Source organism: Leopardus geoffroyi, chromosome D1, assembly GCF_018350155.1.
Source record: "Leopardus geoffroyi isolate Oge1 chromosome D1, O.geoffroyi_Oge1_pat1.0, whole genome shotgun sequence".
In the NCBI taxonomy this organism is placed as follows: domain Eukaryota; kingdom Metazoa; phylum Chordata; class Mammalia; order Carnivora; family Felidae; genus Leopardus; species Leopardus geoffroyi.
Genome location: NC_059329.1, coordinates 100241715 through 100267430, shown reverse-complemented (window position 1 = coordinate 100267430; position 25716 = coordinate 100241715). Strand labels below are relative to the sequence as shown.

The following is a 25716-nucleotide window of genomic DNA, read 5'->3' as shown; positions in this document are numbered from 1 at the left end:
ACCAGATCTGGCCCATGGTTATAGTTTGCCAACCCCTGTTCTAAAAGCCTCAGGGCTTAGGGAATAAGTCCATGGTCCCTTATCCAAACCTTTCCTAAATTTCCAAATGCCTGTTGCATTCCCTCTCACGCCTTGCTTTTCTAAAGTGTCCGCATTTATAATGGTGTTTGAAATCGGTCCTACATGGAGCGCCATCTGCATACCTGCAATGCACCAGAATGGGAGACTCAGGAGGACTCTGCTTCATGTAGTCACGGACAAGGTACCGAAAATTGATGAGCAGGTCGGTGGTGTCGGGAACGCCGTGGTCCGGCCAGGAGGTGAAATGAAACTGTCGCAGAGGGTGACTCTCACTTGTCTGGAGCTAAGAACCCAGGAAAGAGAAAAGGGCACGTGAAATGGAGCAGCACCCGAAGGCTGAGCCGCATGGGATAGCTGACAGGTAGCTACAGAGGAGTGGTTACAACTAACAACTGCAATGTTACATTGGTACAGCAACTGAGAAGGTGCTTGCTCACCAAATCCCCACAATGTGCCCAAGAGGGAGGGTTTATCATCCCCTCTAAAGACTCTGAAAAGTGAATCAACTCCCCCCACTCAGCCTAGATGCGGTACAAGTGCATCATCCTCTGATCCTGAGTTCAGATCTTCCTTTCCCACTACAGGTGCCTGCCAGTAATGCACTCACAGTCTCACAGTCCTACATCGACACCTTCTTAAGAGCTTCATGAAGCCCGTCCCTGAGCCCACATGGGAAGGTCATCAACCAAAACACCAAAAATGAACTATACTGATGCAACTCTGATAATCAGAACCTTTGGGGCGAGAGCTGCCTCACAATCTGTGAGCCTTCCGGAGAGTCTCACGAAGCGACAGGCAACTGGCAAGCACCAAGGAAGTATTTAGAATTGCAAGAGTTTGAGAAAAGACCAACCCTCCTCAAAGGAAAAAAAAAAGAAAAAAAGAAAAAGAAAAAAGCATCTATTTCAACATCAGACAACAGAAAGTGGATCTCGTTATAACAGTTAGTTATGACACAGACTAGTTTCCTACCACAGATTGAAGCATGTACCTTTTGTCATCAGAACTCCACCCAGGCTGGGCCATTCCTGCCCTGGATTCAAGTGTTCTCACTACGTCCATCCCCGGCACTGACCTCACCCACGTACCTACATCTGGACTGCAGGCATTTCCATCTCCTTTATGACAGCTACCTTTTGAAGCTTTTTTTTTTTTTTTTGTACATATGTTATAAAAGCAGTGTATTTGCATTGTTCAAAACATGGAAAAGAGTAGAGAAAGGGGCAGAGTGAGGGACAGGGTACTGGGAAGTCTCATACACACAAAGATGACATTCACAAATTTAACCGAAAGTACTGATCCAAAGAAGGAAAGCAGTTATGTGAGATAAGGAGAGGAAGGGGTGGGGGGAGTTCAGACCTTTCAGTATTTATCTCTGTAGAGGGGCAAGGGGGCTCAGGTTAGGGGTGGCAGTCAAAGGAAACTTTTAGTTTTATCTGTTGCCTTCCCGCTGTTAAAAAAGAAAATAGATCTGGGGCGCCTGGGTGGCTCAGTTGGCTAAGCGTCCAACTTCGGCTCAGATAATGATCCCACAGTTCGTGGGTTTGGGCCCCACGTCAGGCTCTTATGCTGACAGCTCGGAGCCTGGAGTCTGCTTTGGATTCTGTGTCTCCCTCTCTCTGCTCCTCCCTTGCTTGCACTCTGTCTCTCTCTCTCTCTCTCAAAAATAAACATTTAAAAAAAAAAAAAAAAAAAGGAATAGATTCATGCATTTTGTGTAATCAAAAATTACTATTTTACTAAATGCTATGTGGTATCCTGGATTCGATCCACAGGATCGGGCTTCAGCGGAAACAGGAACAGGAAAGGGCTTTAGCAGAAAAATGTGAAACCCAAATGAAGTCTGGAGTTTAGTTAACAAAAATGTTAACAGTCACGGTAATTTTCTTTAAATAATGTGGACAATTCCACCCGCGATTCCTCTCCACAAGGGTGAACCCCTAGCACTGAAAGCAACAGAGGATAATCCAATCTGTTTTAAATGGACGAAATCTATAGAAATAAGTATATTTTAAGGGCTTCTCAACCACTATTATCAGCGTGTGATAACAGCCTGGACAGCACTTCCAGAGGAGGAATTGAAATGTTAACTGAAACCAGGACATCTGAGGCACAGCCAATCAGTAAAGAATTAATACTTCTGTATCCGTGACTTATGGAATCTTTAAGGATAATTCTTGTAAACTACAACCTAACCTACCAGCACCCCCATAAAAGTCAACACCACTGACTCTACTCCCAGGCTTTTCTTTTGTGCACTATTCACAATATGCATAAAATTTTGTCTGCTGGTATGTTTCACTTAATTGCATTCTCACATCTCTTCATGGTAATTATGCAGTCTACACAGCCAACATTTCTAATAGCTAAATAATGATACACTGCAAGATAACCTATAGTTTAGTTATCCATCCTCCAAAAGCTAGAAATTTGCACGGGTTCTAAATTTTCCTCCACTAGAAATAGTGCTGAGACTCCTCTTTGTGAATAATAAGCCTTGTCCTATATTTCAGATTATTTCTTTAAGACAGAGTCTCAAACTTGGAACCACCAGATCAAAGGAGAGTGGTCATTTTTATGCTTCCGATATAAACTGCAGAAGGGTTATACCAATTTACACGCCCACCAAAAGATATCAATGTTGCTTCATTGTCCCTAACCACCCTTAAGAAAAAAGGCAGGGGCACCTGGGTGACTCAGTGGGTTAAGCACCTGATTCTTGATTTCCCCTCAGGTCATGATCTCACGGTTCATGAATTCGAGCCTCGCATCGGGCTCTGTGCTGACAGCGTAGATGGAGCCTGCTGGGGATTCTCTCTCTCCCTCTCTCTCTCTGCCCCTCCCCCACTGATGCTCACTCACTCTCTCTCTCTCAATATAAATACATAAACTTTAAAAGAAAGAAAAAAAGGACACATAATCTGCCTACACAATGTAATTGGATTTTTCAAATAACCTTTGGGGGTTAAGGCCATGTGCATACGCCCTGAAATCCAATTAATGTAACTGCTCTCATAAACTGCTCCCAAGGCACACCGCCATTCCTGGTAACACATCTGCAAGTAAATAATCCAAAAGGGCCTTGATTTGTAGCAAAAACTCTATGAGCAAGTCACCTGAAGATAGAAGGAACAGTTACTGCTGCTGATCCATTCTCTTACGATCCATTTCGTTTAGGAATTATTTATGAGGCGGGGGGGGGGGGGGGGGAGGAAGGAAGGGGGAAGGGAAAAGGGAAGGGGGAAGGAAGGAAAGGAGGGAGGGAGGGAGGAAGGAAGGAAGGAAGGAAGGAAGGAAGGAGAGGGAGGGAGGAAGGAAGGAGAGGAAGGAAGGAAGGAAGGAAGGAAGGAAGGAAGGAAGGAAGGAAGGAAGGAAGGAAGGAAGGAGGGAGGAGGGAGGAAGGGGGAAGGGAAGGGAGGAAAGGAAGGAAGGAAAGAAGGAAGGAAGGAAGGAAGGAAGGAAGGAGAGGAAGTAAGGAGGGAGGAAGGGGGAAGGGAAGGGAGGGAAGGAAGGAAGGAAGGAAGGAAGGAAGGGAGGAATGAAGGGAGGAAGGAAGGAAGGAAGGGAGGAGAAAAAGAAACTGACAAATAGAACAAACTGGTGGTTGCCATACGGAAAGTAGGTCAGGGGATGGGTGAAATAGGTGAAGGGGACTAAAAGGTACAAACTTCCAGTTATAAAATAAATAAGTCACAGGGATGAAAAGTACAGTGTAGGGAATATAAATGCTATATGGTGACAGATGGTGACTACACTTATTACAGTGAGCGCTGTGTAACATGTATAATTGTTGGGTCACTGTGCTGCACCCCTGAAACTAATATAATATTATATGTCATCTATACTTCAGTGAGAAGAAAAAAATAACTTATGAAATTTCTTAATACAGTAAAGCTAAAGAGTTGCCTTAGAGTGTATGTAGATAGTTTTATTCCGTAAAAAGAGAGCAAAAGTATTTTTCTGATGCATAAAAAAAAACATATTGGTTCACATCAACCTAAAAAGTATCACCCCAAAACGAATATACAGTCATCTTTTCTGAGACCTATCCATCTCGGCCTCTTACTTACATTTTTCACTGTGAAGTCTCTGATGGTCCACTGTGGAAGAACAATTTCTGAGGTCATTGCCACAGTTATGTCCCCATAGTCCTGAGCTTGCTTGGAGGGCCAGTATTCCTCACATTTGGTCTAGAATAAAATTGCATTAAAAAAAAAAAATTGGGTCACATCGTCTGTCATCACTAAAGCCTCAAAAGGGAGGCCAGATATTGAAAACTGGCATCAGAGGCTGGGAGTTCTGTTTGACTCCCAAAACTGTTTTTTCATTTACAATTATTGCCAACTCTTTTAAAATTGGGAGGTTTCTCATAAAAATGCAGACTTCTGGCTTCTCTTGAGAAATCAGAAGATCCGGCCAACACTGAGCCCCAATTTCTGCATGAAAATGGACTTAGAGCAGAACAGACATTGCCCCTTCTCTGGGGACATAGTGTCAGCCAGTTCCACTTGGCCCCTAGAGCAGCCAGTCCATAACTATTCACTGGACTAAATTCAGACTGACCCATAACCCCTTGCAGCTAGAAGAAACGAGGACTTCGCCCAATACTTTCAGATCCACGCTAATTGTAATACAAATACAGACACCAATAAAGAGAATCAAATCAAATCACTCTGGGCCTTTGATTTTCATAAGTTGGTGGGCAGATGTGAACAGAAATAAAAACCAGGAGGGGCACCTGGGTGGCTCAGTCGGTTAAGCGGCCGACTTCGGCTCAGGTCATGATCTCTCGGTCCGTGAGTTCGAGCCCCGCATCGGGCTCTGTGCTGACAGCTCAGAGCCTGGAGCCTGTTTCAGATTCTGCGTCTCCCTCTCTCTGACCCTCCCCCGTTCATGCTCTGTCTCTCTCTGTCTCAAAAATAAATAAACGTTAGGGGCGCCTGGGTGGCGCAGTCGGTTAAGCGTCCAACTTCAGCCAGGTCACGATCTCACGGTCCGTGAGTTCGAGCCCCGCGTCGGGCTCTGGGCTGATGGCTCAGAGCCTGGAGCCTGTTTCAGATTCTGCGTCTCCCTCTCTCTGACCCTCCCCCATTCATGCTCTGTCTCTCTCTGTCTCAAAAATAAATAAACGTTAAAAAAAAAGAAATAAAAATCAGGAAACATCGGTTCTCCACGAATATCCAAATCCCCAGATTTGGGAAATGATTTCACACACACACACACACACACACACACACAGTCTCCCACTCTCTCTCTCCCTCCCCACCCACTCTGAGAGGCATACTCTACTGCAGGTGGCTTCCAATTATCTAACTTCTGCAGGTGGCTTCTATTATCTAACTCACCTGGGAGGTCTGTTTTGCTTTAAAAACAGATGCCCAGGCCCCACCTCCAGGGCTGCAGACTCTGGTTGGAGACCTGTATTTTCAAGAAGATCCCAGTTTCCAGATCACTGCTCCCAGAAAGAACACACATCTTGGACACTCAATGACATAGACCTGATGCTCAGCTCAGCCTCTTCCCAGCTGGGTTTCTGTTGCCACCCTGTAGGCAAGTTCTTAAACTCTCTGAGCCTCAGTTTCCCCATCGATACAGTAATTATACAGGAGGGTTGTTATAGGAAAGAAATAACATAAATGGAGTATCTAGTGCAGAAAGCTCACTGCCTCCCTTCCCTTTTCATCCAGAGTCAGTAAATCTACTTCCCTCCTGACTTTCGATACACAAGGGCGCACCTAGGTTCATTCTCTTCATGTTCTCCATTAATTTAACTATGTCATGTTCATTTGTCTAACAGATATTTAACAGAATGTTCCATGTACCAGGCCTGAGCTCCACAACACCATAAAGTTTATCTGCATTCACAAACAAAGTTCTTTTGTTTGCACAACAGCCTATTCTCCGGATGCAAGGAGGTGGTGGAACCCAAGCTTCTATATCGCAAGCCCCGTGAAGATGGGAACCAGTTCTTACCGTGTTTTGTGATCTTTCCCTCCCCCAGCCCCAGCCCCTAGCAGAGCACCTTACACATACTTGGGGCAGGATAAACATTCAAGTTAAATAAAGAACATTAAAAGAGGTTTCGGGGCACCTGGGTGGCTCAGTCGGTGAAGCATCCAACTCTTGATTTTGGCTCAGGTCACGATCTCACACTTCATGAGACTGAGCCCCATGTTGGGCTCTGCGCTGACAGCGTGGAGCCTGCTTGGGATTCTCTCTCTCTGCCCTTCCCCTGCTCACACACACTCTCTCTCAAAGTAAATAAACTTAAAAAAAATTTTTTAAAGGGGCTTCAATGGGTTCCCACAACCACCCAGGGCAGAGCCGCTCCAAGTGCGCACTCCAGAGCAGCAGAAGCAGCCGCACCGAGAACTCTCCAAAATGCAGTTCTGGGGATCCCAGCCCAGACTGCCCGAACCAGAAGCTCTGGAGGCAGAACCACCCTCCAGGGGATTCTGATGGACTTTCAGGTCTGAGAAGCACTGGCCTAGGGAGTGAATTCCTATTCCTCAGGTAACAAACCCACAGGAAAACATTCCCAGAGCAATGTTAGGTCCTATTCCTTGGGTACAGAATTTCTGAAGTCAGCCTGTGTCTTTAGGTCTCCTTAGATGCATTTATGGAGACATGGGATTTTATTACAAGAAGAAATCTTATCTTTGGTGGAAGCAGCCGGGGGGTTTCAGACCATCACAGGGGAGAGGGGACTGCTGAGGTTTATCTGGGGAGAAGTCTGAGATTTGGGGTAAAGTAAGGGCTCCAAGGCTAAAAATTGGGTTTGATCACTGAGTTGGTCGAATCTATCATCTCACAGATGAACAAGCTGGATGCTTAGAGACACAGAGCTGAGACAGCCGGAGCCGTTTCTGCTCCGGACTGGGAGCTTGGCGCTGAGTGACCCCAACTCCTGTTCCTTGTAACTCTAGCTGCAGCAGCCTTATGAACAGAGAACACTGATATTCACCCACAAAAGAAGGTAACACTAAAACTCTTCTTTGTTTAAACTGATTTTTAAGCGTTTCTCTTAGAAAAGAAAAATACAGAAAACGAGTAGAGGTGACGTTTGGGGGAGCGTTTTCTTTAAAAAACAAAAATGCTTGTTAAGATATACTTTCACTGAGGCGCCTGGGTGGCTCAGTCGGTTGAGCATCCAACTTCAGCTCAGGTTCATGATCTCATGGTTCGTGAGTTCGAGCCCCGTGTTAGGCTCTGTGCTGACAACTCAGAGCCCGGACCCTGCGTCAGATTCTGTGTCTCCCTCTCTCTCTGCCCCTGCCCCGCTCGTGCTCTCTCTCTGTCTCAAAAAATAAATAAACATTAAAAAAAATTTTTTAAAGATATACTTTAACCACAGCCAAAATGAATTAATTAATTTAATTTAATAATTTAAATCAAAGATACTTACCCTTCCCTGTTCGACACATTTGGTCAACATAACAATGGCATACACATTTTTCTCCCAAACCATACGCCAAAAATCTTTCAGAGTGTTGGGTAAAGGCCCTTGGGTGGCAATAAATTCTTTCTTGGAATGGTAGCCCTAAAACATGGAAAGTGACAGAAATTCAGCGTCAGAGAAACAAAGAGGAGCCCTGAACATTTCATCCTTACAAGCCGTGCCATGGGAACGTCCCCCCACTTACAGGCATGTAGTTGGCATTGATGTAGTCATCAGTTGAATGGGCCTGGACAGAAAGCTTGACACGGGAAATATCATCTATGACATTAAGAGAAAAAAGGCCCCCGTTAGAAGCAAATGTTTGAGGAGAATTACATATAAGAGAGAAAAGTACAAAATGGCAACACATTGTGAGGGTGTGCTGCGTGGCATTTTACAGAAAATGAGATGACCTTAATTTGACCCTCACAGTCAGCCTCTGTGACCGGCACAGAGAAGTTAGGCAATTACCCGGCAGCGCTAGTAACTGGCAGAACCAGGGTTCGAACTCAGGCAGCCTGACGCTGGGGTGCAAGCTCCTAACCATACCAGACCACCTTCTGAAACAACACAAACCTACTACTATTAACATCCTTGGGTGTGTGCCGTGAGCCAGGGAGTGCACTGAGCAATCTTATTTATTCCTCAAAACCACCCTACCAGCCTGTGTACCCATTTTACAAACGAGGAAACTGAGGGTCAGGAAGATTAAGTGACTTCTCCCAGCACTGATGTCTGGTCAAGGGCAGTCAGAATTCAACTCTAGTGCCCTTTCCACCAATGGCAGGGTAAACACCCAAATTTGCATACTTTATTTTCATAGAAATGTTATTAGGACAAGACAGTACCAAATTCCAGAATAAACTGAATGTGTAAGACTATTATAGGCGGAAAGATCTAAAACACAAAAATTCTCATGTTTTCTAAATACTATCATCTCAAAACCACACAAATGTGTCCAACTCAAGAAATTAAATAATAACTTGAGAATTTCAAACGTCAGGCGGAATAATCAGCAGCACCACGTGTTTCCCTGTCTTTGACTATATACCATCTCATCCTCCTCTTGGACAAAACAATATGACAGTTCCAAGCTCGGTTACCAACATGACTCGTAGTCTAGAACTTTCCCAATAAAAACAGTACCCGAGGGGCACCTGGGTAGCTCAGTCGATTACACGTCCGACTTCAGCTCAAGTCATGACCTCACGGTTCGTGAGTTCCAGCCCCGTGTCGGGCTCTGTGCTGACAGCTCGGAGCCTAGAGCTGCTTCGGATTCTGTGTCTCCCCCTCTCTCTCTGCCACTCCCCCACTCTCACACTGTCTCTCTTCCTCAAAAAATAAATAATAAACGTTAAAAAAAAAATTAAAAAAAAAAAAAAAAACAGTACCCGAACTCTCGATCTGAAAACCTCTGCAGCAACTGTAAGATCAGGCCAGTGATCCTGGGTTAACCCTAGAAGGGCAGGATGGGGGCGTATCCCACTAGCCTGATTTTCAAAGCATTTTTCCTGGAACAAGGTTCAATGCCTGCTGCCAATACAAAGGGGATGGGGGGGAGGGGGCACAGGGAGGAGATGAAGAGAAAGCACACAAGCTAAAAAATCCTGAATCTAAACAGAAGTTAATGTTTTAGGCCAGGAAAGAGAAACACAGCCTCAAATATAAAACGACAATGTCTCTAAATGTCCTGGTGTAAAAAGTATCAGCAGAACCTAGAAATTACGCCTAAATCAGAACACAGCTGCAATCGACTGATACGTCTTTGTACCCTAATTCTCATCCGAAAGAAAGACCGCAAAGAACTTTTCTGTGGAGGAAGGTTCACATTTCATCTGAATGGATGATGTAACAAATAATTCTTATTTTAAACCCAATTTGTCGTTAGCCCCATGCATTCGGCAGATATTGTTAATTCTCAAAATGTGAATCCAGATACAATTCATAATTAGCAGTGGGATGCATTCAGCCAACCAGAGATGTATCCGGACAAGCAGAAAGCATTACTCCCTGCCTGTCCTCCTCTTACCCACTTCCTTTCTAGAACTATGTTAGCTGAAATAAAGGGGCTTTGAGATAGAGGGGATAAGAGCACAGACTCTAACCCTTACCCTGAAAGAAATGACAGACCTAATCCAGAGCCCGGCCTGCCTGCCACGGGCCTCTGTGTGACTTGGGACAAATCACCTAGCTACCCTGTGCCTCGTTTCCTCATCTGCAAAATGAATATGCTACCACCTATGGCATAAGGTTCTCATGAGGCCTGGATTCAAAGGAATATGCCTAAATACAAGGCTAAATTAGCACAGCGCAGGTGACTCCTGAATAATTGTGGAGGTGGTTAGTAACTATCTTGACCCCACTTCCCTCCACTGTGAGAGGGGCGATGGCCAGGGACAGACAAAAGGGAAGATCTTGTGGAAAAAACAACTCACACGGCAGAACGTTATTATAGCGATTCTTTCCTCTGTTCTCAGCCAGTTCCGCTGTATATTTAGGTAGACTAATTCCAACAAGCTTCAGATCCTGAAAACAAAACAAATGAGTCATCCATTTAGTTAGTGTCCAGATATTATTTATACTGAGCATCGCGTAGGACAAAACAAAGTGTGAAGGCAGAGGTGTTTTGAGTTAAAGGTATGTTGGAGTTCTAACCCCCAGGACCGGGGAATGCAGCCGTATTTGTCATCAAAATAAGATGAGGTCATAGTGGATTAGGGACGGGGAGCCTTAATCCAACAGGACTGACGTCTTTACAGAAGAAGAGGCGCTGAGATAGACACTCAAGGGGAGGCGGCCATGCTGAGATGAAGTCTTCTAGAGGCTTCGGAGGCACCACGGCCCTAGCAACAGCTTGATTTAGGTCCACTGGCCTCCAGAACTGTGAGAGAAGGATTTGCTGTTGTTCTAGTGCTTTGTGACCACAGCCCTTGGAAACTAATGCAGAGGTTAAAATAAAAGAAAAAGGATAATCCTTGCCTTCCAGGTGCTTACACCCTGGGAGAGAGGCACAGGCAGAAATAACTAACGTCAGGGTGCCTGGGGGTCTCAGTCAGTTAAGCATCTGACTTCGGCCAGGCCATGATCTCGTGGTTCGTGAGTTCCAGCTCCCCATCAGGCTCTGTGCTGACAGCTCAGGGCCTGGAGCCTGCTTCTGATTCTGGGTCTCCCTCTCTCTCTGCCCCTCCCCCACTCATGCTGTCTCTCTCTCTGTCTCTCTCTCCCTCCCTCTCAAAAGTAAATAAACATTGGGGCGCCTGGGTGGCTCAGTCGGTTGAGCGTCCGACTTCGGCTCAGGTCACGATCTCGCGGTTCGTGAGTTCAAGCCCCGCATCGGGGTCTGGGCTGATGGCTCAGAGCCTGGAGCCTGCTTCCGATTCTGTGTCTCCCTCTCTCTCTGCCCCTCCCCTGTTCATGTTCTGTCTCTCTGTCCCAAAAATAAATAAACGTTAAAAAAAAATTTTTTTTTTAAGTAAATAAACATTAAAATTTTTTTTTAATTTCGAAATAACTGATGTTACAACGAGGCAGAATTAAATAAACACCACATGTCACAGATGAAACAGGTAGAAAGAGAATTTAAGTCCTCCTGGGCTGTGCTTTGAGTTGCACAGTAGGTTCAATGGCAGGCCCAAAAAAGCCAGGCCCCCTTCCTAACTCCTACAACCTGTGGATGTGACCTTATTTTGGAAAAGAGTCTTTGCAGATGTATTTAGGTTGACAACCTTGAGGTGAGATCATCTTGGATTATGTGGGTGGGTCTTAAATCCAATAAGTGTCCTTATACACAAGACACCCAGAGGGGAACCATGGGGAGGGGGAGGAGGAGACCACAGAGAGTGGAGTGACTGGGCCCTAAGCCACGGAACGCGTGGAGCCACCCGAATCAGGAAAGGCAAGCAAGAGGTTCTCCCCCAGAGATTTGGAGGAACCACTGCCTTGCTGACACCTTGACTTTGGACTTACTATAGCCTCCAGAACTGCAAGAGAATAAATTTCTGTTGTTTCAAGCCACCAGTTTGTGGTGATTTGTTATTGCAGCCGCAGGAAACCAATGCAAAGAGGGAGTAGATTCAATAAAGGCAGAGACCACAGCAGGGCAGCCCAGGGAGGGCGAGTGTGCTTGGCCAAGCTGCTGTGGGGGGTAGAGCACATGGGGACTGACAGGCAAGAACTCTTTCCGCAGGACTTCACAGAATGCTCCGGAATCAATGTCGGCCACACAGCTGTCAAGCCCCAGCCCGGAAATGCCAGCCAGAACAGCTTCCTAATTACCCCAGTTAACAGCCCTCAGACTTGAACTTGAACGCCTAGTTTCTGTACCTTTCGCTCTCTCTCCCTCTCCGCATAATCTTCATTTATCAACAAGATTGAACACACAAACCACTAGAAGCGAGGGTACACCTAAGTGCTCGCAGCCCACAGGGCCACTAGGACCCCTGAGGTCTACCTGACAGAGTTCCTCTCCCCTCTAAGAGGGCCGCCTCTTATCCAGCGCTCCCCCACTCAATAAAAACAGGCGGTTTTCCAACTTGCAGGAGAAACATAAAGCAATTAAGAATACGTTATTTACAACCACGTACTTCATATTCTTCTGCAAACCCACAGTTGGAGTCCGCTTGTTGTTTCTTGAAGTAGGCTTCAAAATTCTCCACTTTGATTAACTTGGATCTAAGAAAATAAAAACAGCTTATGAGGACTTTTTTTACATCCAGTAAAATTCATGCTCAAAACAGAAAAAGACAAGTTATTTAAAAATTAAAGAGGCTACTCACTTTTTAGGTCTTCATCATAGAAAGGGAAAGAAAAGAATAAGAATTAGAAACACCGACTGGATCATGAGTCTAGAAATGATGGTAAACGTCTTCCCACAGGAACAAAAACCAGAGTATAATGGGGGGAGGGCGTGTCAATAGAATGTTATTTACAAAACAATGAAACGTGTGAATCAGGAAATCTCCCTTCTAGAGCCTGTCACTTAACTGATGGGCTTTGTGACTTTACACAAGGTCTCCTACCTATTGATAACCCGTTTATTTGTTCTCAAAAATCACAAAATATGAGGGGCACCTGGGTGGCTCAGTCGGTTAAGGGTCTGACTCTTGATTTTGGCTCAGGTCATGATCTCAAGGTTGTGAGATAGAGTCCTGGCATCAGGCATTGCTCTAGGCATGAGCCTGCTTAAGACATTCCCTCCCTCCCTCTCTCTCCCTCCCTCTCTCTCTTCCTCCCTCCCTTCCTCTCTCTCTGCCCCTCCCCCCACCCTCACTCATGCTCTCAAAAAAAACAAAAAATCAGAAAGTACATATTTATTGGTAGAATATGGAAGTAAGGTTCTACTTTGCCATAGTAGAACATGGCAAGGAAGCAGGCAGCTTCAGGAGACTAATAAACAGAGAGTCCTTGCAGAAAAACAAAGTTAGCAAGAACTCCTGCAGGATCAAGGCCAAATGTGTCAATCAGGAAAAATGACAGCAAGTTCCATCAAAAATTCACTAGAGGGACACCGGGGTGGCTCAGTCGGTTAAGCATCCAACTCCTGGTTTCAAATCAGGTCATGATCTCACAGTTCATGAGTTCAAGCCCCCCAACATCGGGCTCCTCTCTGACAGCACAGAACCTGCCTGAGATTCTCTATCACTCTTTCTCTGCCCCTCCCCCACTCGCCTGCTCTCTCAAAATAAATAAACTTCAAAAAAATTTTTAAACAATAAAAAATAAAGTAAAATAAAAATTCTCAATAACTAACTCCAGAGACTTACTTAATTTGAGAAAAGGATACTTCATTATTCTTTGCTTCTTTCCTGTTTTGAAAGAAACAAAGACCCATTAGACCAAGAAAGGGTAATTCTGTGTTTTCTCCCCTTCAACGTATCTACCAAAGGACTTTTCCCCGGGGAATTGGTTCACATATGGCACTAAATCCCATTCACTAATACTAAGCTTCATGGTCTAAGCAGCAAACACTGATTACAAATCTATGAAGTAACTCTCTTTCATACCATCCAAAAGTATGGAAGAATCTTGCTCGGGCAACTTTTAGGAATATCTTTGGGTAAAAATACATTAGCAGCTGACCCTTTGGTAAAGCCAGACTCATTTTTTCATGCTGTTTCTTGAGAAAGGCCTTTCTGATGAGTTAATGAAATAAATCAGAAAATATAGCCACTGTAGATATGGAGGCGGGGCATCTGGCATTCTCCTGCATTGCTGGCCAAACCCCATACTGGTGTTAAAAAATAATAATAAAATAAAAAAATAAAAATAACCCTCTGGAGGGCACCCTGGCAGTGCGTATCAAACTGAAAACATGCATCATACCCACTGTCCCAGCAACTGCCCACCTTGGAATTTAGCCTAAGGAAATAATCAGGAATGTGCTCAAAGATTACTGTGGCAAAAACAAAAAACCAAAGAACAAACCTGAAAACATCAGCAAAATTGGTTGAATAATTTCTGTACAATTGAATACTCCGCAGCCACTTAAAATGAAGATTTAAAGCTGTACACAATGTCTTAAATAATAATGCAGACTAGAAAATAATACACATAATAGGATTCCACTTGTGTGTGAGTTTCACTATCCTATCAACATTCAGAGTCGTTTTGGGCTGTGATTATGAATCATCCAGTGTCTTTGCTCTTCTGTATTTGTTTTTTTGGGGGGCCACAAGCATGTACAACTTTTATTTTAACAAGAAACAATAAAGCTGCTTTGACCCCTCCCTCAGAAAACATTTTTTTTACTCTGCCTGTCAGCCCTACAGGGCAAGATGGCGGCAGAGGGACCGGGCAGAGTTACATCAAGGAACTCTGAGCCAGAATGAAATTCTCCAACTGGCAGCAGTTGACAACCAGGAATGAATCCCAGCTGATACGCAGGCTTCAACGGCCACACGGTCAGACAGGAGACTGAGCAATGAAGTGCAAACACCAAGTTCAAGTTCATTTCCACGCTTCCCATACTCAGCTTGTGCCTCCTTGCAAGGCGGCTTTCAAGACCTTCCTCCTAGAGCCCGGGTGAGTATGAGATTTGACGGAAAACACAAATTCAGGTACAGAGTGAGCTAGCAAAACAGAGCTGTGATTTTTTTTTACTATTTAACTACCTCGAAGGGTAGTTGTACAGATAACAATAGTAGCATACAGGGTCCAAGGCACTGTTGAAGCCTTGTATTTATTTTACGCTCCCCCGTGTCACAAGTTAGGTCCCGTTATTATCCCTACATCACAGACTATGTGCACATTACAGCGAAGCTCTCTAACCGCTAGTCAGTCAGAGCATGTGTTCAAACTTAGCTAACTCTCGAATGAAATCTCTTGGGGCTCCCGGGCAACTCGGTCGGTTAGGCGTCCGACTCTTGGGTTTGGCTCAGGTTATGATCTCAACGGTTCGTGAGTTCAAGCCCCACATCGGGCTCCGCACTGACAGCATGGAGCCTGCCTGGGATTCTTTCTCTGCCCTTCCTCCACTCTCTCTGTCTCTCAAAATAAATAAACTTAAAAAAAAATTTTTTAATGAAATCTCTTAACACCTCAACACTGACTTGTGGACCAGAGGGCACTGTTCGAAAGGAGTACTGCACACTGCAGCGTTTGCCCCGACCTGATGCCGTAGGGGCTGAGACGAAGTACAACTGGCCAGATAGTGAAGAGCCTGGGTGACGGGGACATGGGAACTCGTGACACGAGTCCTTCCAACTGTGAGAATGTCTGAAATTTTCCAGAGTAAAAAGCTCCTTTAAAAACTAGGGTATTATCGGGGCGCCTGGATGGCTCAGTCAGTTAAGCATCCGACTTTCGCTCAGGTCATGATCTCGCAGTCTGTGGGTTCGAGCCCCACATCAGGCTCTGTGCTGACAGCTTAGAGCCTGGAGCCTGCTTCAGATTCTGGGTCTCCCTCTCTCTCTGCTCCTCTCCTGCTCATGCTCTGTCTCTCTCTCTCTCTTCCTCTCAAAAATAAAAATAAAACATAGAAAAAAAGTTTTTAATTTAAAAAATAAAAAGTAGGGTATTGTCGGGGTGCCTAGGTGGCTCAAAGTCTGTTAAGCATCCAACTTCAGCTCAGTTCATGATCTCACGGTCATGAGTTCCAGCCCCACTTTGGGCTCTGTGCTGACAGCTCAGAGCCTGGAGCCTGCTTTAGATTCTGTGTCTCCCTCTCTCTGCCCCTCCCCCGTTCGTGCTCAGTCTCTCTCTCCTCTCTCAAAAATAAAAAAACATTAAAAAAAAAAAGTAGGGTATTATTAACATGAGCAACAGTCACCTTTTCTTCCTCCAGAAGATGAAGCCTCCCACAGCCACAATTACCAGCGCACCAAAGATACACCCAAAAACTGCTCCACAGATGACACCTGAGAAAAGTCCAAATGGAAAGCACTTCAGAAGATGTTCACGAACAAACAACCGACCCAGGGTCCTCAAACCAGAGTGTGTGTGTGTGTGTGTGTGTGTGTGTGTGTGTGTGTGTGTTAAACGCCTTTGGACATAGAGTTGGCATTTGGGATCCGGGTTCCCTATCCCCAGTCCACCATAACAGGCTGGTCTTGAGAAAGTCAGTGCTCCTCTCTTCTGAGTATCCTCAACTGCAAACTTAAAGAACTGGGCCATCTGCGATTTTCAAGTTGTTCTTACCGCTGATGCCTTTCTTCACGTGAAATTGCATGCAGCAGCCCAATATATAAAATAGAAAACCAGGGGTGCCTGGGTGGCTCAGTCGGTTAGGCGGCCGACTTCGGCTCAGGTCATGATCTCTCGGTCCGTGAGTTCGAGCCCCGCATCGGGCTCTGTGCTGACAGCTCAGAGCCTGGAGCCTGTTTCAGATTCTGTGTCTCCCTCTCTCTGACCCTCCCCCGTTCATGCTCTGTCTCTCTCTGTCTCAAAAATTAATAAACGTTAAAAAAAAAATTTTATAAAAAAAAATAAATAAATAAAATAAAATAAAATAAAATAAAATAAAATAGAAAACCAGGGGGTGCCTGGGTGGCTCAGTCGGTTGAGCATCTGACTTCGGCTCAGCTCAGGATCTCGCGGTTCATGAGTTTGAACCCCGCATCGGACCCTTTGCTGTCAGCACAGAGCCTGCTTGAAATCGTCTGTCCCCGCTCCTGACCCTTCCCCCGTTTGTGCTCTCTCTCTCTCAAAAATAAACATTTGGGGTGCCTGGGTGGCTCGGTCAGTTAAGCGTCCGACTTCGGCTCAGGTCATGATCTTGCAGTTCAAGCCCCATGTCGGGTTCTGTGCTAACCGCTCAGAGCCTAGATTTCGCTTTGAAATCTGTGCCTCCCTCTCTCTCTGTTCTTCCCCCACTCACACTCTGCCTCACTGTCTCTCTCTCTCAAAAATAAATAAAGAATAAAAAAAAAATTTTTAACAATAAATAAATAAACCATTTAAAAAATAAATAAATAAAATAGAAAGCCAGGCAGAAACGCTCTCGTGGAGGTCAGGTGGCAGCAGACAGGATCTCCGGACTGGCTCTTGTTTGGTGGAGTGACCAGTGTTTAAAGACTACGAGCCAAGGGGCACCTGGGTGGCTCAGTCGGTTAAGCGTCTGACTTTGACTCAGGTCATGATCTCGCGGTCCGTGAGTTTGAGCCCCGCATTGGGCTCTGGGCTGATGGCTCGGAGCCTGGAGCCTGCTTCTGATTCTGTGTTTCCCTCTCTCTCTGCCCCTCCCCCATTCATGCTCTGTCTCTCTCCATCTCAAAAATAAATAAACGTTAAAAAATTTTTTAAAATAAATAAATAAAATAAAATAAAACAAAAGACTACAAGCCAAAATGTTCCACATGGTTCCCACCACCTCTGACGTTGTGAGATTAACACCCACGTGTGAGCGGAAATACCGACAGCTCGGTACTCATGGGACACAACACCCTTTTGTTTATTGGGGAAGGCTGCAGGGACTCCCTGCACTTTGCTTCTGGGGCTTCTTTCCCAAAGCCAACAACTATCGAGTACAAAAGCCAGACCAACTAACAAACCGGTTAGTCACATTGTCTCTGGCCTGAAGGCAGAGTATGTACCCCGCTTGGGTCCTTGACGCTCCTAAATGATTCTGTGCGACAAAAGACAGCTGTGCTTGACAAGGAGTCTGAGGCAAGACTGTCAGGCCTGTCTCTGAGTCACTGTGTAACTTTGGGCAAGTCACTGCCCCTCTCTGGGCCTTAACAGCCTCATTTCTAAAAGAGGAACGGGACAAGACGATTTCTGTGGCTCCTTCCAACCCTCACATTCGAAGGCTCTATGTACCGAAAGTGAAACTGTGTGCCTGGCACATGGTCACACAAATAACCACACTGACAACAAAGGCCTATGCAGTGTTTGCAGAGTGGAAGTGTAGCTGGCACTCAGAGAAGGGAGAGTGTGGGGTGGGGGCTCGTGGGGACCTTAGTCGAGGGAACAGACATGGGTCCTGGTGACATCTCAACTTCTAGGAGGAGAGCCCAGCCCTCCCAGGCGGCCAAGACCTGCTTCCTGGAGCCACGTGACTATGAGAATTGATGGAAGACACAAATCCAGGCTTCCTGTGGACACCAGAAGCAAAAACCCACTGAAATGTTAACAGCACCGCCGTTCTTTCTCTACCTGGATCCTGGGGCAGGAAAACAGCATCCGAATAGTGACTGAAGGACACATAGCTCTCGGGCCCATCTATGAGTCCGTCATTGTGAGGGTTAAAGGTGATGTTGGTGAAGCCGGCCACACAAGCCCTGTAGGATGACAAGAAGGAAAGAGGCTGCTGAGACACGGCCACCACCCCAGGCACGTAGGGCTTTGCGCTCGGGAGGCTCAGCCCCAAAGGGCAAGAACCACCAGGCATTACCGATAGGAGCCCAGGGGTTCCAGCTTGCCGTTGTAATAGCCGTGCGTGGTCGACTCGTTCCCAACGTCAATTTCGTATTTCAAGACTTCAGACAAGTCCTGAGAACGTCTCTTTTCTTCTGTTGTTATGAGGTATGTCACGTAAGTATTTGAGGCCCCCTTTTTGAAATCTTCATATGTATATCTCAAAACATCTGCAGATGGGCGAACAGCTAAGAAAGACACACAGAAGGAAAGTCCTGAGAAAGGGATTCCAGACAAAGGTTTACGTCTCGCCCACGTCTACACAATGACATTGACACTGGGTGATAATGATGACAATGATGACAGAGCACAAGGGTGCTCTCGGTCCAGGCTTTACCTCTGTTGAGTTCTAACTGTTTGACTTACATAATCTCTCTGCACTAAACGATAGCAACTAACAAGAGTCTCATCACATACGTTGACTAGTCCCATCTTACAGATGGGAAAATGAAGGCCGGGAAAGCTAGCAGGACCTGGGCCCAAGGCCACACCGCCCACACAGTGGGGTTGATTTCTAACTCAGACCATCAACTGGGAGCGTGTGGTCTCATCCACCACAGGCTGGTACTGGTCATTGTGGTCACTAGGAAACACTGCCTCCTTCATTCGGCGAAGGTATAAGCTTGGATGTTGCTGAAAACCTTTCCAACACAATGACTTGAAACAGACCCCAAACAAAAAGCCAGAGAGACTGAGACATCTCAGCATTAGTTGTTGAAACTCTGCCGTGCGTTTATGACACGAGCAAAGTCCTTGTCTTTCAGGATCCCCACTCCCCTTACAAGGTGCTTGATCTCTACGTCCTCGAGGAGGTGAGGGCAGTTATCATGGGCTGAGAGAACGGACAGAGGTGCCCCTGCGTGATTCATATTTAAAGAATCAACAAAAACAACAGAACTGGGTCCTGAAAGCCCAGCCTTGTGCAAAGCACCCACACACAGCTAACAAAGACACCCTCTAGTCGTGCCCTCCTTCCCACCAAAGAATGTAAAGGAGCCCTGTCAGGAAAGGGGGCTTGAGGGCCTCCTCCACTCTCAGCTGTGAGGATGGCTCTTTGCAAGTTCCCACCACAAATGCAAATCACTTTCTGTTTTCCTTCAAGAGACAGCCACCCTTTGAGTATGGTAGTGGGGGGGGGGGGGGTGTGGGTATGTGAGTGTGTGGGTGAGAGAGGGAAAGAGAGAGAGTTGCTTAAGACTAATATTCTGCCACCTCGAGGACGCTGTGTTGTAAAAGAGAAGAAAAACCTAGATCAGAGGTCAGCAAGGTAGGATCCACAGGCCAAATCCAGCCAGCCACCCCTTCCGGTAGACAACATTTTATGGGGACAGCCGCACTCATTCTTCACACATCTTCCGCGGTGGCTCTTGTGCCACAACAGCAGAGTCAGGTGGCTGCAACAGAGACTGCATGGCCTGCAAAGCTTAAACTCTTTGCAATCCAGCTTTTTACAGAAGATCTGTCAATCCTGACCTAGACCGTCGGGCAAATAGCTCACCCTCCCGCTTCTCAGTGCCAAAGTGTGGGCTACAGTGTAAAAACAGACACGTATTTGTATCTCTAATGTGCCTCAGTGGGCACAGGAATGGCACCCGGTCACGACACAGCTCACTGGCTGTTTAACCCGTAACTGACCCCTCCTTACCGTCCCCAGTGGTGAGAATGAGCGCATAAGCTTTGATGGGTCCGTGGCTGGCTTCAAACCCACTGAACTCAACCTTTACCGAATTGTGACTGATGGATGTAATATTCGGGGATCCGTCTGGAGAAGGGGGATCTAAAATAGAACAAAACAAAACATGATCACCCACCATTTAAAATCAAAGAAGAGGGGTGCCTGGGTGGGTCAGTTGGTTAAGCATCTGACTTCGGCTCAGGTCATGAACTCGTGGTTCATGGGTTCGAGCCCCGCATCGGGCTCTGTGCTGACAGCCTGGAGCCTGCTTCGTATTCTGTGTCTCCCTCTCTCTCTGCCCCTCCCCTGTTCGCGCTCATTCTCGATCTCTCTCTCTCTCTCTCTCTCTCTCTCTCTCTCAGAATAAGAAATATAAAAAAAAAAAAAAAGAAGAACAAAATGATTAAGGAGGCATTTGCTACCATGCCCTCAAGTCCTGCCCTCGCTGTGGGAGTGGTGTGCTGGGCTCATCCAGAGCAAGGGGCAGGGAAGGGCAGTGGAAGGCAGAGCTGGCAGATCCCCCAGCTCACAATGGCACCTCCAGCATGCCCCGCCACCTGCCTGGAGAAAGCTCCCAGCAAACTTGCTAGTTGAAAACAACCTCCCGCTCCTATGTTTCCCCAGGCCCTTCTGACCCAGAGGCGGCAGGTGCCGTATCCTGAAAAGCAGGGCAGGAGGAGAGCGACAGATAAAAGGCCTGTGTGGCTGGAACTCAAGGAGGGAGCTGTCCGCAGCACCTGCCCACTGCATGGACGCGGCACCAGATGGCTTGGTCGCTGAGGACCATGATGGAACAGAACAGACACCCAGAGGGAAGCAAAGCTGCAATGGAGAGAAGGCACTTTCTCCTGAGACCTGGCTGTGTTCCTGTTCCACATCCTTCACACTGAAGTCCTCATTTTTGCCTGAGTTGGTTTAAAATGCCAACCAGAGAAACCCGACCGACCCTCTTCCTAGAAACCAGGAAAGCGCACACAGGAACATCCCACACATGACCCTCATGATGACGTGCCTCCCCTTTCTGAGCTGAGCTTGTGCGGTCACCCTCCGGATGAACACAAAAGAAGAAAATGCTGAATTAAAGATGATCCTTCTACACACACACACACACACACACACACACACCATACACACATGCACTCTACCTAAATTTGTCTCCCACGTACAGTTTGAGTGTTTTCATTAGTGTGTCAAGATTCCAGGAGGCTGAGAAAGCTGAACAAAAACACCACCGCGAGACTCCCACACGTGCACTGGCCAGCACGGCAGCCGCCAGCCACCCGGAACAGTTGAGCTCTGAAAATATGACCAGCCCAAACTCGGATGAGCCACACACATGAAACACGGACGGACGTCAAAGACTTAGCACAAAAAAAGAATGCAAAGTATCTCATCAGTAATGGACTTCACACAGATCACACAAATTACTTCACCCAGTGAAACGATAATGTTTTCAACATAGTTCAATAAAATGTGATTGAAATCAATGCCAGCTGTTCCTTCTTACCTTTTTTAACGCAGCTCCTAAAAAAGGTTAAATTCTGCAAGAGACTCACATTTTCTACCAGGCCGTGCAGCTCCGAACCAGGCTTCGGCAACCACTCAAGTAACTGACAGCAGTGACCGCTTGGAGGCGCCATTCCCAGGTCTAATCATCAACCGCCTGGCCAGACTTCCTAACACAGGCTCCCAGGATTCCCCCCAGCGCTCTGCCTTTGAGCTGCCCAGAGAGGACTAGACTGTGGGTGGCAGGCTAACTCATCTACCTGCAAGACTGGAAACGCTTTCCCTCTCTCTGCTTATCTGAATCCTATGCTCCAGGGGCCCCGTCTGCCTTACTCACCGGTGTCCCTTAACCCCAGACACACACAGCACAACTAACAAATATTGGTTAAAAGACCATCACTTCAATTCCCCCAGATTTACCCAACCCACCAACGCTTCCTACCTCTCCTAGGGAAAATGCAGCTCTGCTCTTCCAGTAAATAAAAGGCGTGTTAAATTTGTATACGAAAATTCATCTGAGGAAAGGGAGAGCTACAGAATAAAAAGTAAGAGAATCCCTGAACTAAGTAAGTGGTCATTATCCAATCCTACCATACTGTTCAGGCTCAGAAACTACTTCTGACAAGTTCCTTCTCTTCACCAGGCACTGAGCGTAGCCCTAGAGATACCAAATCAGATGTGGTTGATGTTCCTCAGCAGCTCAAGAGATGGCGTGATAAAAGAGAACTACAAAAAGGTTCATTATTTCCATTATGTTCTAGAGTGCTGCAGAAACCCAAAGGAGTGTGACCCAGGGCCATCCTCTACAGTGTGGACTACACAACTCCAAGGAGCCCCGTGCACACTGTAGTCCATATGAATGGTATCCCCTGGAATTGTGTGCTGCACAACCTGAGCAGCCATACATGGCCGCTGTCAAGTGGCCTTCCATACAAATTACCTCATCTAATTTGTTTAACAGTCCTGAAAGCTAGTCTTACTTCCCCTTTTTATAACGAAAAAAAACAAGGCTCATAGAGGTTACGCAGCTTCTCTGAGATCGCACAGCTAGTAAAAGGCAGAACTTAGAATCAAACCCAGGTTGGCCTGTCTAAATCCAACACTCTGTCCACAGAACCCCTCCACCACTTTTCAAGTCAGTGTCCCTGTAATAAGAGGCCTTTTTTTCTTACTATGTCAACCACGAATTCTTTGGAAATTGTCCAGAAACATTCTGATACCCTAAAGGAAACACATCCAGGGGTTGAAAAGCACAAAGCAAAACCAACCCGCCAGGCTGATCTAACACATAACATTGGCAAAGACATGGCGAGCAAAAGACAGATATAAATGAAGCAAAGATATAAGAAGCAACTTTCTTCCAAAGAAATAAGAACGATGAGCCTGAAAAGTCTGACTAGGGGGATCTCCTGTGCAGTGAGTGACCCCCCACTCTCCAAAACAGCCAGAGAGCTTATCAATATGGATTCCAAGAAAATAAGAATCTTGACCGAATATATGATAATAATGAATAAAAGTACTGTTCAATTTTTCAGTGTGATGGTAATGGCAATATGGTTATGTCTGAAAGAAAGGGGAAAGGAGCCCCTATCTTGGAGAAATACTTCTTAAAGTATTTATAAATAAAATTATAGAATGATGAGGACTGGTTTCAAAGTAATCCAATCAGGGAGGAGGGGGGTATAAATGAAAGAAGATTGGTCAAACTCCGACAAATATTCAACTGGGCGATGATGGATATGTGGGTTTCTTTATGCTTTCCTCTACTTCTGTGTACATTTGACTATTTCTATGAAAATGCTTTTCTCATGTAATATAATCAAGGAACTCACTACCTAAAAGAAAATGTGGCAGCGAATTATTCTGTAAAGCAAAGGAAACTTTTGGGATGTTAAAAATGAGTCTCTCTTACCCTGCTCTTCAAGACTTGATTTCTACAGATTTGGGTTAACGGTCTATGGCAGCAGAAACAAATATTTTAGGGGCGCCTGGGTGGCTCAGTCGGTGAAGTGCCCGACTCTTGGTTTCAACTCAGGTCACGATCTCACGGTTTCGTGGGTTCGAGCCCTATGTCTGGCTCTGTACTGGTGGGGCAGAGCCTACTTAGGATTCTCTCTCTCCCCCTCTCTGCTTGCCCCTCCCCCTCTCATTCTGTCTCTGTCTCTCAAAATAAATAAATAAAGTTAAAAAAATATATATTTTAGCAGAAATTTCAAAAGAAATATGGATTTCTAGGCCACACGTGCAGACCCGCTGGGTCAGCGTTCTCCAGGGGTGGACCACAAAGCCCACCTGTGATGCCAGTGAGGCAGGTGTTTTGGGTGGGAGGTGCCGTCTTGTTACAGGACAAGGCAGTGATGCTGATGTTGTAGGAGGTAGAAAAATTCAAATATGTGACATTCGTCCAGTACTCTGTGCCGTTCTCCGAGGAGCAGCTCTCCAGGTCTGTCACATTTTTCCAAGCCCCTCTGCTGATCTCCAGCCCGAAGCCTGTGTTGGTGCCGGGAGGGCAGGCCCACTTGAGTATCAAGGTTGGCTCTCTGGGGACCACCTCGCAGCAGAAGGAGGCTACTGGTGCAGGATCTGCAAGGGAAGCACAGCACATCATCAGCGTCCGGGACGGGTGCCTTTGCAAACGCCGGCACTTAGAGGGCAGTCGAATCCCGGCTCATCTGTGATGAGGAGACAGCCGTGCAGAATGGTAGAAGACGCAGAGGCTGACGCTGGACCAGGCATTACTGAACTGTGTGACCCTGGGCCGGTTACCCAACCGAGCCTCAGCAGCAGGACTGTATGAGGATTCTGTGAAAGTGGCTGTCAATCACCACCCTGGAAGAGAACGGGGCTCTGCGAGAGCTAGCGATATCACAACAGTATGGAGGCAGCAACTCCTTCATTCTGGGGCCCTCCTGACAATCCTTCTGGAAGAGGGAGGGTTAATACTGCCCCACTCTGCCGATGAATCAACTGAGGCTTCGAGAGGTTGCGTAAGTTGCTGAAGATGACCTGGTTGCTAGGCAACAAAGCCAAAACTGGACCCCGGGTTTCCTGAATCCAAGTCCAGGGCATTTTGTATACACACAACACGCGGAATAATCAATAGTAAATGGGATCAGTTTCTTCATCTTTCAAATGGTGTGTTGTCTGTCTCTACCTGTCTGAGGACCAATAGAGTTTTGTTGACGGCCGACCCTAAACTGCTGTAAATAGAGAGCTCTGTACTAAGGTGGTGGGGGCAGAATACTATCACTGCTTCGGTGCTGCAGTATTTTAAGGCAGGAAAAGCATTAACAAACCACCCATTAACAGCTCCCACATGCTCCGCCAGAGGCCTGGGAAAGTAACCCGCCCAACGCACCGCTACCCCCACAGCCCCTGTTCCGGCCACCCCCGGGCATAAACGCTCGTATTTTTCTCTTGCTCTAGACTGCAATAATTACAGCGAGGGTAAGTCTCGGCAGCAGAAGCCACCCAAATCCCAAAGATCAGCTTCTAGACCAGGTGGACGGGGCCCGAGGAGCAGGGGTGACTCAGAGCTACAGGGATTTCTTTAGCAGCGCCACCTGAAAGGTCAGAGGTCATCAAAGTGCCAGCTCCTACGCTACCAGGGAGGCTGATCCGATGACAGCCCTCAGCTTCCAAATCAGCCTGAACACACCTGAGCAGCTTGGTCTAAGCAAGGAAAGGGGCAGGTACAAAGAGGGGGAAGAATAAGGTGGTGCACGGGCGCCGGGGTGACAAAGGTGCCCCCAATAGACCCGTGAGCCCAAGTACTCACAGCCATCTGTAGAACACTCCCTGGGTTGCTCTCTGAAAGCTCCTTAGGTTGAACACAGGGCTACCTTTCTCTTTATAGCACTTTTTACAGTGAGAGATAAGGATGAGAAAGGCAAAAAGGCTGAGCATCCATTCTGACAATATCCTTTTCAATCTCCTTCAGTGGGAAAGCCAAATCATGAACCACAAGCCTGAATGGCATCCCTCTCCTAGCCCTCCACCTCCCGGGGCCGCACCACCTACCCATCACCCTCTTGCTCCCATTGGTCCACTCCTGCCATCCTGGCCTCCTGCTCTTCCTTCAACACAGCAGGCATACTCCAGCCTCAGGGCCTTTGCACTGGCCTTTCCTCTGCCTATGATGCTCTACACCCTGACAGCCATCTGG

General features: G+C 46.5%; 1 protein-coding gene across 1 annotated transcript in view; it reads right to left on the bottom strand.

The window, feature by feature from the left end:
* The window catches only part of PTPRJ (protein tyrosine phosphatase receptor type J), a 53823-nt gene that overhangs the window by 8355 nt on the left and 19752 nt on the right, over window positions 1–25716 (bottom strand). Inside the window, exons 9-21 of the mRNA XM_045485228.1 lie at window positions 23844–24134; window positions 20016–20147; window positions 18348–18558; window positions 18110–18234; window positions 15786–15873; window positions 13282–13323; window positions 12295–12303; window positions 12103–12190; window positions 9955–10045; window positions 7725–7798; window positions 7487–7621; window positions 4152–4271; window positions 204–364 (exon numbers count right to left, since the gene is read on the bottom strand). Of these exons, the coding sequence (XP_045341184.1) occupies window positions 204–364; window positions 4152–4271; window positions 7487–7621; window positions 7725–7798; window positions 9955–10045; window positions 12103–12190; window positions 12295–12303; window positions 13282–13323; window positions 15786–15873; window positions 18110–18234; window positions 18348–18558; window positions 20016–20147; window positions 23844–24134 (1567 nt within the window). The remainder of the gene's footprint in view (window positions 1–203; window positions 365–4151; window positions 4272–7486; window positions 7622–7724; window positions 7799–9954; window positions 10046–12102; window positions 12191–12294; window positions 12304–13281; window positions 13324–15785; window positions 15874–18109; window positions 18235–18347; window positions 18559–20015; window positions 20148–23843; window positions 24135–25716) is intronic.